This window comes from Myotis brandtii, unplaced genomic scaffold, assembly GCF_000412655.1.
Source record: "Myotis brandtii unplaced genomic scaffold, ASM41265v1 scaffold133, whole genome shotgun sequence".
NCBI classification, from domain to species: Eukaryota; Metazoa; Chordata; class Mammalia; order Chiroptera; family Vespertilionidae; genus Myotis; species Myotis brandtii.
Window position 1 is genome coordinate 974,348 of NW_005354718.1, and position 17,185 is coordinate 991,532.

Genomic DNA, 17,185 nt, shown 5'->3' on the forward strand with positions numbered 1-17,185 from the left:
GGTTCAAAAAATTATTTTTACTGGAATGGTATTTAATTTGGGGAGGATTCAGATTTTGAATATTTTTTTCTTTTAATTTTTTAAAAATTTTAATTATGTTGGCAAACAATATTATATTAGTTTTAGATGATTAGACATTTACCTAACTTATGAAGTGATTACTCTGATAAGTCTAATACCCATCTGACACCATACATAGTTATTGCAATATTATTGACCTATATTTGCTGTGATGTACTTTACATCCCCATGACTATTTTTATAACTGGCAATTTGTAAATCTTAACCCGGTACCCTTTTTCTAGATTCTGAGTATTTTAATGTTTGTAAATAAAATAGGCTGTAGGTTATTAAACTTTTAAAAGGAATCTAACATTGTTTACTAGCTTCACAAATAGGTAGATGAGTGAACAGAAGGAGAATAAACTTGATGATTTTTACAAGATCAGTTACAGAAAGTATTCATTTTCAGAAAAGGAGGAGAAAAATCAGTGAGTAAGGCATTTAACATAAAATCAGAGAAAGACAAATACCATATAATCGCTTTTATATATGAAATCTAAAACAAAGCTCATAGATTAAATGATTGGTGGTTGGAGGATAGGTAAACTGTTAGGTTAAATAATTTGAATTAAAAAAATAAAATAAAATCTAGAAGAATGTTACCGAATTTCTATTTTCTAAGCTTTCACTGTCATTATTTTTGTGTGTTTTTTTGTTTGTTTTTAATATATTTTTATTGACTTTAGGCAGTGGTTCTCAACCTTCCTAATGCCGCAACCCTTTAATACAGTTCCGCATGTTGTGTTGACCCCAATTTCATTGTTACAAATTGAACATAATTAAAGCATAGTGATTAACCACAAAAACAATATGTAATTATATATGTGTTTTCCGATGGTCTTAGGCGACCCCTGTGAAAGGGTCGTTCGACCCCCAAAGGGGTTGCGACCCACAGGTTGAGAACCGCTGCTTTAGAGAGAGAGGAAGAGAGAGTTAGAAACTGCCTCCTGTATGCCTCCTACTGGGGATTGAGCCTGAAACCCTGCTCAATGTAACCAGTGACCTCTTGGTGCATGGGTCGGTGCTCAACCACTGAGCCACCCCAGCTGGACCTTTTTTTTTTTTTTACTAGGTGGTTTCGCTTGCCTATTTTGGCATTACACTCATCATGTATAAACTGAACTTAACATCTTTCACAAGCACTTTATAAACTTTTATTTGACACAGTTGATTATTTTCTTATAAAATACTGTGTTTCCTGGAATAATGGAGCACCACACAGTCCTGATTTTTCCTTTTTATGTCTTTGGCTACCTCCTTTCATCTCCTTTTTGGTTATCCCCTTTAAAATGGTCATCTAATATTGGAACTCCTCAAAGCCTGCTCATTGAATAGGCTGCAATGAGAGCAAAGTGGGAATTCCACTTGTAATGATAGATTTGGAATAAACTTTGGAGGTCCTTGAATAGCAAGATAAGGATGTGGGGGTTCCCAAGGAAGTTCTTTTTTTTTTTTTTAAGTAATCACTTTATTATTTATTTTTATTATTTTTTTTATAATATACAAACTAAATCTATTACCAGATTGTAGATACAAAATAATTAGCCATTTACATGCAATAAACATTAATATTTCAACAAGAATGATTTTAAGTATAATAATGTTACATGCAATAAACATTAATATTTCAACAAAAACTATTTTAAATACAATAATATTACCAAAACTGTACTAACATAGTATAATGTCACAATGGTTGTAGGAAATATTAAAAATCTGCAAATAACAGGATTACTTCTGTTATATTCTAAAATATTTTTTTTCCTCTGGCTCTATTTTTGTTCATCAGTTTATGTTGTTCTTTATATTACACAAATGAGCGAGATCATGTGACATTTATCTTTCTCCAACTGGTTTACTTTGCTTAGCATAAATAGTCTCCAGGCTGGCTGGACCATTTTTGATTTTGATATCTTCACAAACTTAAAACCAAGCTTGCACATGTTACTTTATTTCTAGATTTGTTATATTTTCACACAGACTAGTTTTTCCCGCACAGAAATGACAGAATGTGAGATCTGAAGCAGCTGAGAAACAACAGGCCATGTTGAGCCAAATCTTGCCATAAAATTTAAGGAAGATATGATTAGCAGAATCCTAGGTAACAATTTTAGGCCAAACATCTGAAAGTGGTTTGAATTGTGTAACTTTTAAAATATATATAATTGTGGTTAAAAAAAACAAAAACAAAAACAAAAAAACCCCCACAGATATAACATAAAATTTACCATCTTAACCATTTTTTTAACACAACATTATTTAAAACATTTTTTAAATTTATTGATTTTTAGATTGAGAAAGATTTGTTGTTGTTCTACTTATTTATGTATTCATTGGTTGATTTTTTTCCCTCACCTGAAGATATTTTAGAGAGAGGAAGAGAAACATTGATGTGAGAGAAACATTGATTGGTCACCTCTCATATGCATCCCGACAGGGATGGAACCCGAAACCCAGGTATGTGCCCTGAGTGGGAATAGAACTTTCAACCCTTCAGTGCACCGGATGACGCTCCAACCAACAGAGCCACATGGGTCAGGGCTCATTGATGGATTCTTGTATATTCTTTCACCAGGGATCAATCCCACAACCTTGGCATATCAGGATGATGCTGTAACCAATCAGCTGCCTCCTGCACGCCTCCTACTGAGGATCAAGCCCCCAGTCCATGCATGTGCCCTTGACCGGAATCGAACCCGGGACCATTCAGTCCACAGGCTGACACTCTATCTACTGAGCCAAACCAGCTAGGGCTCTTAACCTTTTTAAGAGTACATTTTAGTAGTGTTAAGTATACTTACATTGTGTGCAATGAAAAATTATGTTGGTATTTTTAATTGATTTCCCTTACTCTGCTGCTTATCCTGTAAACAAGTAAAGTTTAATCATGGGCTGTCATTAACCCTTATGCTTTAGCCTTGAAACCAAAAAAATTGCTGCTGTGTGGAATGGCTGATAAAATTCTCAATTTTTCCTAGTCTTACCCTTTACTTCAGTACTTTTAACAGAAATAGGCACATTATTAATTAGCGAGTTGATTTTGTTGGGCTTGTGTTAGAAAGTGCCTGAAGAAAGCACATTCATACTGAGCAGCAGGGATTATAACTGCATTGGCTCCTCCAGGAGGTGTGCTAGTGTTTCTAATCCTTTGGGGGTAATTTAAGATCCTTGGGGTTTGTTTCTTGAATAGCTGTGGGTATTTTTTATGAACTCCAAATGAGCATTACTTCTCTTGTGTTTGAGGACTGAATTTACATTACTCTCTCACTTTTTATATGCTTGAGGATTTGTTGGGCTTTTTAATAACAGTTTAGGGGAGTACCAGCTTCATGATGCCATTAGGAAGAGAATTTACTCATGTCTTATTGTAACATTATATGGCCTTCTCTCCATTACTACTTTTTATGCAGCTTGCATGTCACTTTCATTTTCAGTCTTCAAATCAATTTTTTTCCTCATGTAGGATTTTGTATATTTTGGAGCTGATACATCTACATTGTGTTTTCCTCTCCTTTAGTGATCTCAAAAATGTTCGATTACCCCTTATTTTGTGTTTATTTGCTTGCTAATATTTCTGGATTATTTTCTTGTGCAGGTTAAGTCAAAGATTTTACCAGTACTGAATTTTGATGACTAGTTATCTTCTAAACCCATGAAGGAGGCCTTACCTCAGCCTACTCCCCAGTGGTTGTTAAACCATTTTTTAAAAAAATATATTTTATTGATTTTTTACAGAGAGGAAGGGAGAGGGATAGAGAGTTAGAAACATCGATGAGAGAGAAACATCGATCAGCTGCCTCCTACACACTCCCCACTGGGTATGTGCCTGCAACCAAGGTACATGCCCTTGGCTGGAATCGAACCTGGGACCCTTGAGTCCGCAGGCCGACGCTCTATCCACTGAGCCAAACCAGTTAGGGCTGTTAAACCATTTTTAATCAAGTTATGTTCAGTTCCAGGAGTCCAGCTAATGCTTGGTATTCTAAACATGTTTCACATAAAAGCTTCTTCACACATTGGGGAGCCTCTCAGTTTGCTTAAGAAAAACCTGACAAATATTCTGTTACATCTAAAATCACTGTTCCCTCACTATCCCTCCACCTTCACTCCCGGAACCTATATTGGTTAGGATTAAGTTGAGCAACATATGACAGAAAACTACAAAGTTTGCTTTTTTGCATGTAAAAGTCTGGAGTGTAGGGCTTTTTCTAAATTGATGTTTCACCATCCTTAATGTGCCCTTCATGGTCCAAAATGGCTATCGGAACTCCAACCATCACATATGCATGCCAGCCACCTGGAAAGAAAAAGGAATGAAGAAGTTGCTTATGTTAGTTCTTTCATCTTATTGGCCAGAAATTAGCTCAGTAGCTACACTTAGCTGCAAAGAGGTCTGATAAATGTGTCCAGTAAAAAAATCTGGGCCCTAGCTGGTTTGGCTCGGTGGATAGAGCGTCAGCCTACGGACTGAAGGGTCCCAGGTTCGATTCCAGTGAAGGGCATGTACCTTGGTTGCGGGCACATCCCCAGTAGGGGGGGTACAGGAGGCAGCTGGATGTTTCTCTCTCATCAATGTTTCTAATTATCTCTCTCCCTTTCTCTTTGTAAAAAATCAATAAAATATATATTTTTTAAAAATCTGGAGTTCTATTGCCAATGGATGATCATTGGTGTCCATTCAGTGCTATTACGAATCCCCACTTCGGGGTGCAGTGAAGAAGGAAACTTTATCACAAAACAGCTCAATTGTGATACAGCGTGACTGTGAAAACTGCATGGCTGTGAGCAGCCCTGGGGCTAGACCCGGCTCCAGCTAGACAGCTCTGCTGTGTTCCTTGATGAAGAGGTCTTCTCTGCTCTGTGCTGGTCTGCTCCACTATGCTCGGGCAAGACATCTTTAGTGCTTTAGTTTTCAGTGGAAAAGGAAAGTGCACTCTCAGAGCCATAGGGGAGCTGGTTTATTTATTTATTTTATTTATTTATTTATTTATTTATTTATTTATTTATTTATTTATTTTTTGGTGTGGGTGATGGGCTGGGTGGGTGGTGGTGGTGGTGGTGAGCTGGTTTATATAGCCAGAAATCCCCACCCTGGCCTCTGATTGTCTGTCCTCGTGCAAATGAGGACTCCAAATCCTCACAGTTTGATTGGTCTGAAAGGCACTTTCCTGATTGGTCAGATTGGAGATGCTCTGATTGGTTGGTGAAGATGTTGCTGGGGTTATAGCTGTGCCGCCCAGGTGGCATGGGGCAAGCCTCAGTCCTATGGATTGAAATAGAATTCCTGCAACTCCTTTATAAGGGCTGGCTCAGATGGCACAAATAGTAGAGTCAGGCAGTTCAGTGCAGAGGCTGGAGGGTCAGTGGAGGCTTCTCTGTGAAGTACCGTTTGTATGAGAGGCCCTTGGGTAGAAATGGCTGCTAGCCTCTGTTTTTAAAAATTTGAGCCCAGTTACCCACTAGGAATCCTTCTGAATAGGGATCTTCTTTCTCAGGGTCCACAGAAATAAGGGGAGAATGAATGTTGGGGGACAATTAATAGTCTCTGCTGAGAAATACTCTAAAGCATTCCTGTTAGTAAAAGAATTATCTTCAAAATGTGTAGGCAGGCCCCCAATAGGCCTTTGTTTGCTGAAGCCTTCTTCTTGTTCAAGAGACTCTGGGCATTAAGCATAGGCCTGCCCCCCTGTACCATTTCCCAAGAAGGTTAGTTACATTCGGATGCACTGTTCACTTCTGACATTAAGATGAAAGAGGCTGTTAAACCAGACTTGTTGTCTTACATATGCAGATTCCCAGTCAGGGCACATGCCTGGGTTGTGGGCTCAATCCCTAGTAGGGGGCATGTAGGAAGTAGCTGATGGATGATTCACTCTCACATTGATGTTTCTCTCTCACTTCCACTCCCTTCTACCACACTTAAAAAAAAAAAAGTGAATAAGAATCAATAAAAAATCTTTAAAAAAGGATACAGCACCTACCTTGCAGAGTTGGCATAGTGCCTGGACCACATGAATAGATGTTTCTTCTCTCAGCGTCCCTTTTCTCATGATATAAAGATAATATAAACCATCTCAAATCTTTTTTTGGAAAAAGTGTAATTAATACATAAAAGAACAATAGAGTATTTAGTTATTTGGTGAAAAGCAGTTGGATGGAAGCATAAACAATTTTTGAAGCGCTCTCAGATTTCCATGTCAAGGTTTTCACTTATTATTCTCAGTATTCAACTCGCAAGTGAAATATCCTCTGATCCCCACCTGTCTGAATATCTTCTTCTCCCCTCTGTGTTCCATTTCTCTGTGGTATTTTCTTTACAGCATGCACCACTATTGGAAAGTATTCACTTGTCTTCTAGTTTGTATAAAGTAATTGTCTGCCTAAAGTTAATCCTGTACTCCCAGACTTAGGACAGCACCCAGGCATAAGCGCACTCAGTAACATTTGAATGAATGGAAGCTACATGGAACATTTTGGTTCACTCTTTCGGTAACTTTGAAAAGGGAAATGCATTCTCTCTGGCACAGGTTTTATTTTTAAACTATGCTTTAGGAAACTTTGACCAAACACTATATCAGATATAATTACATGTAATATTTTAAAAGTAGACCTTTTAAACTAAGATGATCATTATCTTAATCATTAATGATTGGCTCTCTAGATTAAAAATATATATATATTTTTTTTCTTTTTCTCTTTTAGGTCAAAGAGCCCCCTGAAATCAATTTAGTTCTGTACCCCCAGGGTCTGGCTGGTGAGGAAGCATATGTAAAAGTGGATTTGAGGGTTAAATGCCCACCGACCTACCCAGATGTGTGAGTACATTATAAATAGCTGTGATGTAATTTCAGTTCTCTGTTTTGACCACATAAAAACAGGTTGAAATAAACAGAATTTTCTCCTTCTTGCCACCATTCCATCTAAAATTTCATTTTCTATCACTTGCATGTCATTAAAACTATAACAGCAATAGACATTTTTATAAGACCTATCTCGTGTTAAGTTTGCTTCTAGCTGTACAATAGCCACTATAGATATCAGTATTTGCTCCATGACCAATTGTTTGCTTCTTCTGATGTGTTAACTTTTGTTTGTCTAATTCTTCATAAACTGAGAAGAGGAACAATCTAGAAGAAAAGGATAAAGGCATGGTAGCTTGTGTACTTGGTATGGTCAGCATTGGGACTTGGAGTAGCCTTCTGGGCTGAATGGAACTTTATTCATAAAGGAAGATTTAGAGTCTCCCTGCAAGGCATGTAGCCAGTGAGATAACCACAGAACTCCACATGTTTCCAAATCACCTTGAGAACCACTGATACAGCAAAAGTATTAGCAATCAGGACTCAAGTGTTCTTTTTCTCAAGTATCTTGTATATTTCATGTAATTTCCCCCAGACATTCCATATGGAAAGACAGATTGGCCTGGATTATGTTTTGTGGCTTGGTCTTATCGTGCAGGGAACCACTGAAGAAAAGTGACAAAAGGAAGCACTGCCTTACACAGGGGGTGGTAAATCTATGGAATTTGTTATACTAAGAGATGATGGAGGATATGAAACTACAGATAGGTCAAGATGAACTCTTTGAAGTTAGTGACCCTCTTTTGCTCCCAACACTGTGCCCAGAGTAGATAAGTAGGTATGTAGAAAGTTAAATAATGAATTGATTAAAGAACAACTAAATTTATGAAAGCAGAATAAGACAGTGCCTCTCTAGGTTTTACTTTTCTTTTTTTTTTTTTTAAATATATTTTATTGATTTTTTACAGAGAGGAAGGGAGAGAGATAGAGAGTTAGAAACATCGATCAGCTGCCTCCTGCACATCCCCCACTGGGGATGTGCCTGCAACCCAGGTACATGCCCTTGACCGGAATCGAACCTGGGACCTTTCAGTCCGCAGGCCGATGCTCTATTCACTGAGCCAAACCGGCTTCGGCAGGTTTTACTTTTCTGACACCAATTGCATGTCTTACAATTCAATTCAGTTCTGATACAAACTATTCTTAGTTATAGCAGACCCCAGGGGTTAAGGCTTAGTCCCACAAGGCTTCAAAGGCCAGTTGCAAATACTAGTACATCTGATCAGCTGGCTGTAAATTTGCAGGTTCCCACAACCTCCTCCTTGGGTTTAGTAATTTGCTAGAAGAAGCTCACAGAACTCAGATAGACACTTCACTTACTACTGAGTTTATTATAAAGGATACAACTTAGGAACAGCCACATGGAAGAGATGCATAGGCAAGGAATGTAGGAGGGCATGGAGCTTCTCCATCCTCTTGACATTGACAGGTATCCATGGGTGACCACATGGTTACTCCTGGTTAAGAACTACTGCCCTAGAGAACTATTCAGATAATCTTGATGTGTACACTTGGTAAAAATATTATGCGATGATTTTTTAAACAACAACAACATGGAAATGCTTGTAAAAAGTAAAAATTCTAATATCAGCTACATAAATTTATGTGGCTAAGGCATAAAGAGAACATTGGAAAGTTCTATTAAAATATAATTAGTATTGCTGCCCTGGCTGGTTTGGCTCAGTGGATAGAGCGTCAGCCTGCAGACTGAAGGGTCCCGGGTTCGATTCCGGTCTGGGCACATGCCTGGGTTGTGGGCTCGATCCCCAGTGGGGGGCGTGCCTGGGTTGGCTCGATCCCCAGTGGGGGGCGTGCAGGAGGCAGCCAATCAATGATTCTCTCTCATCATAGATGTTTCTCTCTCTCTCTTCTCCTTCCTCTCTGAAATCAATAAAAAAATATATAAAAATAATAAAATAAATAAAATATAATTAGTATTGTAGATGAAGTTTTCATTATTCTTTTACTACTGCTATATAATGATTGCTTTATTTTTTTAAAAATAATTATGTAAGACTTGACTTGGGGGAACATTCATATCTTTTGAGATGATATGGGGCAGGAACTTCCCTTTTCTGCAAAATACCTTGATGCTATCTTTTGAGATGATATGGAGCAGGAACTTTCCTTTTTTGCAAAATACCTTGATGCCACTGTGAGAGAATCCCGAGTTAGACATGCATAGACTCAGGGCTATGTGGTACTTTTATTCTTTTTCTCATGTATATAAACTACTTTCAGATTCCCATCTATCCAAATAGGTAATGATTGTAGAACCTATTATAACTGAAGCATTGTGAGAACATCATAGATAATGAATAGTAAAGGGTGTGCTAAGGTAAAACACCATGAATTACTCAGAAATGCTTGGTAGGAAGTACAGTCACCTTTTGTTCAGTAAAATCAAAGAAATCTTATTTAATTTCAATGAATTGTTATTGGATGTTTATTTGTTGGGAGGGCTGGCTGTGTACTTTCCTTGAGTAGACCGTGTTGAGTCTGAGTTGTGCTCTATAGGGATGAAGAGGGGGGTGAAGTAGGCATCTTTGGAAGAGTGTGTAGGACTAGATTTATACTTGAGTGAGTGAGCATTTTCCCACCTTGTTTACAATTAGAGTGAGTGACTGGACACGGCATGTTGTGGGAATACTAGATGGATCATTGTGGCTCCATGTAGTCTAGTTATTCTCATCCTGCTTTATGTGGAGCACAAAGACCAGAGCAAAGCACTTGGTGTCTGACAGGTGAGCTGTCGGAGCTGGAGTAATTGATGTTGGGGGCAAGCCAGGGTCAAGCATTATCAAACAGGGAGTGTGTAGTTCAGCTACTAGACTGGAATCACACACAGAGTGATTTTTTTAAAATATTTTTTTTATTGATTTCAGAGAGGAAGGGAGAGGGAGAGAGAGGTGGAAACATCAATGATGAGAGAGCATCATTGATCAGCTGCCTCCTGCAAGCCCCTTACTGGGGATCGCCTGCAACCCAGGTATGTGCCCTGACTGGGAATCAAACCATGACCTTCTGGTTCATAGGCCCATGCTCAACCACTGAACCATTCCGGCTGGGTGAGTGATTTTTAAAAAATATGTATTTTTATTGATTTCAGAGAGGAAAGGAGAGGGAGAGAGAGGTGGAAACATCAATGATGAAAGAGAATCATTGATCAGCTGCCTCCTGTATGTCCCCTACTGGGGATCGAGCCTGCAACCTGGGCATGTACCCTTGACTGGAATCAAAACCAGGACCCTTCAGTCCGCAGGCTGATGCTCTATCTACTGAGCCAAACCAGCTAGGGCTAGAGTGATTATTTATATATATTTTTAGAGTGATATTTTTAAAGGTGGTAAAAGAATAGTTGATGTGGAAAATTTTAATCAGATTGTAAAGCTGAAATCAGAGACAGAGGAGCTGGGGAGATACTGGGATCAAGCCCCAGTAAGTCTGATCATCTGACAGCTCACACTGACAACTGGCCAGCCCACTCACTCCACATCGCCTGCAGGTGAATCCATGATGAGCACTGTGTCAATCGTGCTGCTGGGGTATAGTTGGAATCCTTTTGAGATGCAGAGAAATGTTGCTGGGAGTATAGAGAGAGGTTCACAAATGAGCCCTGTATGAAATCCCCACATATTAATGCAGACAGGCTGCACTTTCGAGTAACTCCTTTTTGTTTTGTTTTTTCTTTCCCAGAGTCCCTGAAATAGAGTTAAAAAATGCCAAAGGTCTGTCCAATGAGAGTGTTAATTTATTAAAATCTCGCCTGGATGAAGTGGCCAAGAAGCATTGTGGAGAGGTAAGATTTGTTTAACTGGACTTATAAGAGGATAGTAAAAATCTCATCATGTTCACCAGTGTTTGCCTTTCTGCCTCTTCTGGGACTGCAAGATATTTCCATTGCACCTTAAATCCAATTTTGACTAGAATGTTTTGTTTCTTATTGATATCTACAAAGGAGAACATTGCTATTTGTATTTCTTTAATTTATAGTACTTATGAATTACAAATTGTAGAGTGTATATAGATGATATTATTGATGCTTAAGAATCTTTCCAAAAGATGAACCTGGCCATATTTTTTGCATCCTTTGGATCTGGCACCATGACTTGATCTTGATTTGAACCTTTATATTGGAAAATATTTACAGATAAGTGATTTCTGACTAAACTTTGCCACTTTTTCTTTTTCCATATCAGAATATCTAATTGTTCTCCTTGACAACAATTAGTGACATGCTCTAATCCTTCATTGTCTCTTCTCTACCCGAGCATGGGGGTACACTTAGTTAAGTGCTAATTCTTTCTTAATCCTCTGCACATCAGGGTCTACCTGAGCTCATCCTTGGGTGATGTCACTCTCTCTGGAGGGCTAGACTAGGTGACTTCTTCCTTTTTTTAAAATATATTTTTATTGATTTCAGAGAGGAAAGGAGAGGGAGAGAGAGATAGAAACATCAATGATGATAGATAATCATTGATTGGCTGCCTCCTGCGTGCCCCACATTGGGGATCGAGTCTGCAACCCAGGCATATGCCCTGACCAGGAATCGAACCTCAACCTCCTGGTTCACTGGTTGACGCTCAACCACCAAGCCATGCCGGCCAGGCTAGGTGACTTCTTAATGTAGAGTATTACTGTGTGCTTCTTAGGTCAGACCAATTCCCTTTATGTATAATCCTCATGTACCTGTAAAGTCACAAGGCAGCTCCTGTTTAACTATTCCATCCTGTGAAAACTGAGAAGCGTTAAGTTAAGACCAGCCCTAGGTCTCTGTCTCTGTTTCTGTTTCAGACCTCTCAGTATCTAGACAGTCATTCTGCAACATAGTGAGTCACAGTGTGACCTGGGAGGTGCTTTTTGGCCATGAAATTGGTGCCCACTTGAGTTTCTGTTTCCACAAACTTCAGTCATCGTTGAGATACAGACAGTGATTGTAGAACAGCCCTGACAAAAAACTAGGCCTTGGGAATTACTCCAAAGTTCTTTCTAGTGTAAGGGGACTCTAATGTCTAATTGAGAAATAATATGGAGTTCTGTTAAATTTAGCTACAGAATCGTCTGGTTTCTTGAATTCATGATTTAGGATTCTTTTGAAAAAATATTTGCTCTATTTTTTATAGCACAGTATTATCCTATATAATAAAAGGCTAATATGCAAATTGACCGAACAGCGAAATGACTGGTTGCTGTGACGTGCACTGACCACCCAAATGGTCAGTGCGCTCCCACAGGGGAAGCACTGCTCAGCCAGAAGCCGGGCTCATGGCTGGTGAGCACAGTGGCAGTGGCGGGAGCCTCTCCAGTCTCCACGGCAGTGCTAAGGATGTCCAACTGATGGCTTAGGCCCGCTCCCCATGGGACATCCCCCTAGGGCTCCCAGACTGTGAGAGGGCACAGGCTGGTCTGAGGGCCCCCCACTGAGTGCATGAATTTCATGCACTGGGCCTCTAGTCTATATAATAAAAGCTTAAGCAACCATTATGGTGGAACAGCCAGAACAACCGGTCACTATGATGTGCACTGACCACCAGGGGGCAGATGCTCAATGCAGGAGCTTCCCCCTGGTGGTCAGTGTGCTCCCACAGGGGGAGCACCACTCAGCCAGAAGCCAGGCTCACGGCTGGTGAGCACAGCGGCAGTGGTGGGAGCCTCTCCCGTCTCCGTGGCAACATTAAGGAACAGTGAGCCGAGTGGTAAGGAGCAGCGAGCAGATGGGCAGTAAGGAGCGAGGGGTTCCAGACTGCAAGAGGGCTCAGGCCAGGCTGAGAGACTGCCCCCCCCCTCAGTGCACGAATTTCGTGCACCGGGCCTCTAGTTAACAATAATCACTATGTTGTACATTAGATCCCCAGAAGTTATTCATCTTATATCTAGAACTTTGTACCCTTTGACCAATATCTCTCCTATTCCCCACCCCCTGGTAACCACTATTGTAGTCTCTGTTTCTATGAATTTGGTGTTTTATTTATTATTATTATTATTATTTGTTATTTGACTTTTTTTTAGATTGCACATATAAATGCTATCCTACAATAGTTGTCTTTCTCTGTCTGACTTATTTCACTTAGCATAATGCCCTCAAGGTCCAGCAAGATGTTCTTTCTCATGGCTAATATTATATATTTATATTCCACATCTTTATTCATTCATCTGTTGAAGCGACACTTAGCTTGTTTTCATGTCATGGCTGTTATAAATAATGCACCAATAACATGGGAGTACTGATATCTCTTCAATATCCTGTTTTCATTTCATTTGGATATATATCGAGAAGTGGGGTTGCTGCATGATATGATAGTTCTAGTCCTAATTTTTTGATGAACCTCCATACTGTTTTCCATAGTGGATGCACCAGTTTATTAGTGCATTCCATCAACAGTGCACAAGTGTTCCCTTTCTCCACATCCTCGACAACACTTACTACCTGTCTTTTTTGATAATAGCCATTCTAATAGGTGAGGTGATATCTCATTGAGGTTTTGATTTGCATTTCCCTGGTGATTAGTGATGTTGAGCATCTTTCCATGTACCTGTTGGCCATTTGTGTGTCATCTTTGGAAAAATATCTGTTGAGTTCCTCTGCCCATTTTTAAATAAGATTGTTTGTGTTTTTGCTTTTGAGTTGTGTGGATTCATTATATTTTGGGGGGTATTAACCCTTATCAGATATGTGATTTGCAAATATTTTCTCCCATCTGTAGGTTGCCTTTTCATTTTATTGATGGTTTCTTTTGCTGTGAAGAAACTTTTTAATTTAATATAGTCCCACATGTTTGTTTTTGCTGCCCCTTTTTTTTGCTTTATTTTAAATTACACTTTTTATTTTGAGATACTTGTAGAGTCACATGCAGTTGTAAGAAATAATACTGAGAGACCAGATGAACCCTTTCCTTAGTTTGTCCCTATGGTAACATTTTGCAAAACTATGCACAGTATCATAGTCAGGATATTGGCATTGGTAGTCAGATAGTTTCATCACCACAAGGATCCCTCATGTTGCCCTTTTATAGCCACCCCCTTATCTCCACCTCCACCTTCTCCTGACACCTGACAACCACTAATCTGTTCTCCAGTTCTATAATTTTCTCACTTAAGGAAATTATATAAGTATAATCACATAGTGTGTAACCTTTGGGATTGGCTTTGTTTTAACTCAACACAATTCTCTGTAAATTCAACCAGATTGTTGCATGAATCAGTAATTCTTAATTTTTACTCCTGAGTAGTATTCTATGTATTTCATGGTACCACTATTTGTTTACCATCTACCAGGTGGAAGACATCTGGATTGTTTCCAGTTTTGAGCTATTAAAAAGAAACATGTTTTAAACCTTCAGGTACAGGGTTTTGTTTGTGTTTTTTGTTAATCCTCACCCAAGGATATTTTTTCCATTGGTTTTTAGAGAGAGTGGAAGGGAGGAGGGAAGGAGGTAGGGAGAAAGAGAGAGAGAGAGAGAGGAGAGGAGAGAGACACATCGATTGGTTGTCTCCCACACACACCCAACTAGGGCTGGGGATCGAACCTGCAACCCAGGTACGTGCCCTTGACCAGAAATCAAATCCAGGACCTTTCGGTGCTCAGGCTGACACTCAACCAACTGAGCCACACTAGCCAAGGCTCATGTACAGCCTTTGATGTAAACAGACGTTTTCATTTATCTGGAACAAATGCCTCGGAATGCAATTGTGGGTATATGGTAGATGTGTGTTCATTTTTTAAGAAACCGCCATACTTTTCCAGGTTGGCAGTACCACTTTACATTCCCCCCAGCAATATGTGAGTGGTCCAGTTTCTTCACATCCTTGTCAGCATTTGATGTCATTTTTTTATTTTAGCTGTTCTAATAGATGTTGTGATGATTAATGTTATATGTGAACTTGGCTAGGCCACAGTACCCAGATGTTTGACCATATATTATTCTGTATGATTCTATGTAGGTAATTTTTGGATGAGATTAACATTTAAATCTGTGTGACTTTGAGTTAAGCAGATTACCCTTCATAACGTGGGTGCGTCTCATCCAATCTTTAATAGAGGCTTTAATAGAAAAAGACTGGCCTTCCTAGAAGAGGAAATTTCCAGAAGATGGATGGCCTTTGGACTTGGCTGCTACATTAACTCTTTAGCCACTCTGCAGATTTTGGACTCACTAGGCTCTATAACTCTAGAATCACATGAACCAATCCCTTAAAATAAATGTCTCTCTCTCTCCCTCTCTCCCTCTCTCCCTCTCTCCCTCTTTCTCTACATACACACACACACACACACACACACACACACACACACACTTTTCACTGATCCTTTTAATATATGGTTTGATACAACATTAACCTTTTAATGTATCTTTCCAATTTTTAAACTTTATCAAAATGTTTATATCCCGCTTTTTAAAAAATATTGAAATCATTTTCACATGTATTTACCTCTTTTTATGAATAATTGTTCTACTTAAAACAAATTTAATTATGTTGCCAGACAAATTTGAGGATATAATTGTGAGCTTTTACTTGGCTGAATTGTATCTTTGACACGCTATGAAGCCTGAAAATTTAAGCAGTTATTTTATTATAGTAGGGTTAACCAAAGTGGTGTGTGTTTTTTTAACCTATTGGACTTAGTCATCAGTTAATTATCCAAAAGGCATTTCATGGAGAATGGAGGAGTTTTGAATTACTGATGTGTCAACCAAGGAAGCATGTTAATTGTTACAGAGTGATGGTTTGCATAATCAGACAGCATAGCTGTCGGAAATCCTACAGTTCAGTGATTGTTCCGCTGACATATCTGTGAGGTTTTGTTGCAAAAAGTTGATTAAGAAGCTGTCAGCCAAAAATTAGAACTGCTGGTACCGCTGGGGCATAGGCAGACCTCAGAATTATGGCATTCAGCGGTATTTCTACAGTCGTCAGTGGGCAGCAATGGATCTGTGTCCCGTTGATCACAAAAGCAGCATTGTGGCTGACTCAAAAGGCGTTTTTAGTTATTTTGAAAGGGCCTGCCTTTTTTTCCTTTTTACCTCTAGATTGCAATTTTACAAAGCACAGTTCTCCCTAAAAGCTACATATAAGTAGTGTCCTTTAGGAGCTTCTAGTCTACTGCAAGTATAAACACTGTACACATAATTACAAGGAAAAAATACAGCAATTACAAAGCAACTTAAAAAAATACTAATCTTGTGGGAAGCTACCTTGTTTTGTTTCTCAAAATGTGAAGATGCATATTTATGGGTCCTCTGTCAGTGATTGTTGTTTAGACAACCACAGTTGTGTCTGTAGTTGAAAGGTGGGAAGTGCTTGTGAACCAGTGCAATATGCCAGAATAATCTAAAACTGAAAGATGATGGTCTACCTATTCTTAGCCCCTTGCTCGCCCTTTATCCAGCCAAGAAAAGGAAGTCAGATATTATTTACGTTATTCAAAACATCATCACTATTCACTAATTATAAGACTTCTTAGTCATGCATGCAATTAAGTAGTGAAAGCATTTTGGTGGAAGGGGGAGATGAGTTTGTTAGACCTGGTGAGCTTAGGAAAGGCTGCTGTGTAAACATTTAGTATTTGGGGGGGAGGCGGGGATAGATACCATAGAATTTAAATCTCAGGAATTGATAGTAATATGCTCTCAGGGTTACCCTTTGGGATGTAGGGGACATATCTGCTGGTAGAGTTGTAGTAGCAAGAATGGGGCCTTCCCTTCCTTTCAGCAGCTTTCTTAGAGTCTTCCAAGCTTTAAGTCATATTTGTTGAGTCCTGTGGCAGGGCTCCTGGCTGTTACAATGAGGAGCCGGGCTTCCCAGGGTCTTAGTTGAGGAGTAAGGCTGCTGTGCTGAGGGGGAGTAACTGGGGTAGAAACAACCTGAAGGTTGCAGCTAAGACATTTGAGTGCATGAACTGAGTAATGACAGCGATGGTGATGATAGTTCTTATTATTGTCAAACATGCACACGGCTTCATTTACATGAGTACCCACCATGTTCCCATGTTAAAACGGGTGTTCAGAGAGATTAATTCCCAGGATTTGAACCCAGGCCGTTTGGCCCAAGAGTCTGGTAATGGGTCTTTGGAGTGGGTTTCTCAATTGTTCTGAAAGTGGATAATAAGACTGGTTAATATTTGTTGAGTACGTACCAATTGCCTGGCACCATTCTAAGCACCTTACCTTATCCACTCAGTCCTGACAGTAGTCCCACATAGTAGGTGCCTTTATTTTTTAAATATATTTTTATCGATTTCAGAGAGGAAGGGAGAAGGAGAGAGA

At 39.3% G+C, this 17,185-nt stretch overlaps 1 protein-coding gene across 1 annotated transcript in view; it reads left to right on the top strand.

Moving 5' to 3' along the window:
- Window positions 1–2,502: 2,502 nt before the first annotated feature.
- The window catches only part of EIF2AK4 (eukaryotic translation initiation factor 2 alpha kinase 4), a 97,913-nt gene continuing 83,230 nt past the window's right edge, over window positions 2,503–17,185 (top strand). The window contains exons 1-3 of the mRNA XM_014534850.1: window positions 2,503–2,520; window positions 6,766–6,878; window positions 10,620–10,722. Coding sequence (XP_014390336.1) covers window positions 2,503–2,520; window positions 6,766–6,878; window positions 10,620–10,722 — 234 coding nt within the window. The remainder of the gene's footprint in view (window positions 2,521–6,765; window positions 6,879–10,619; window positions 10,723–17,185) is intronic.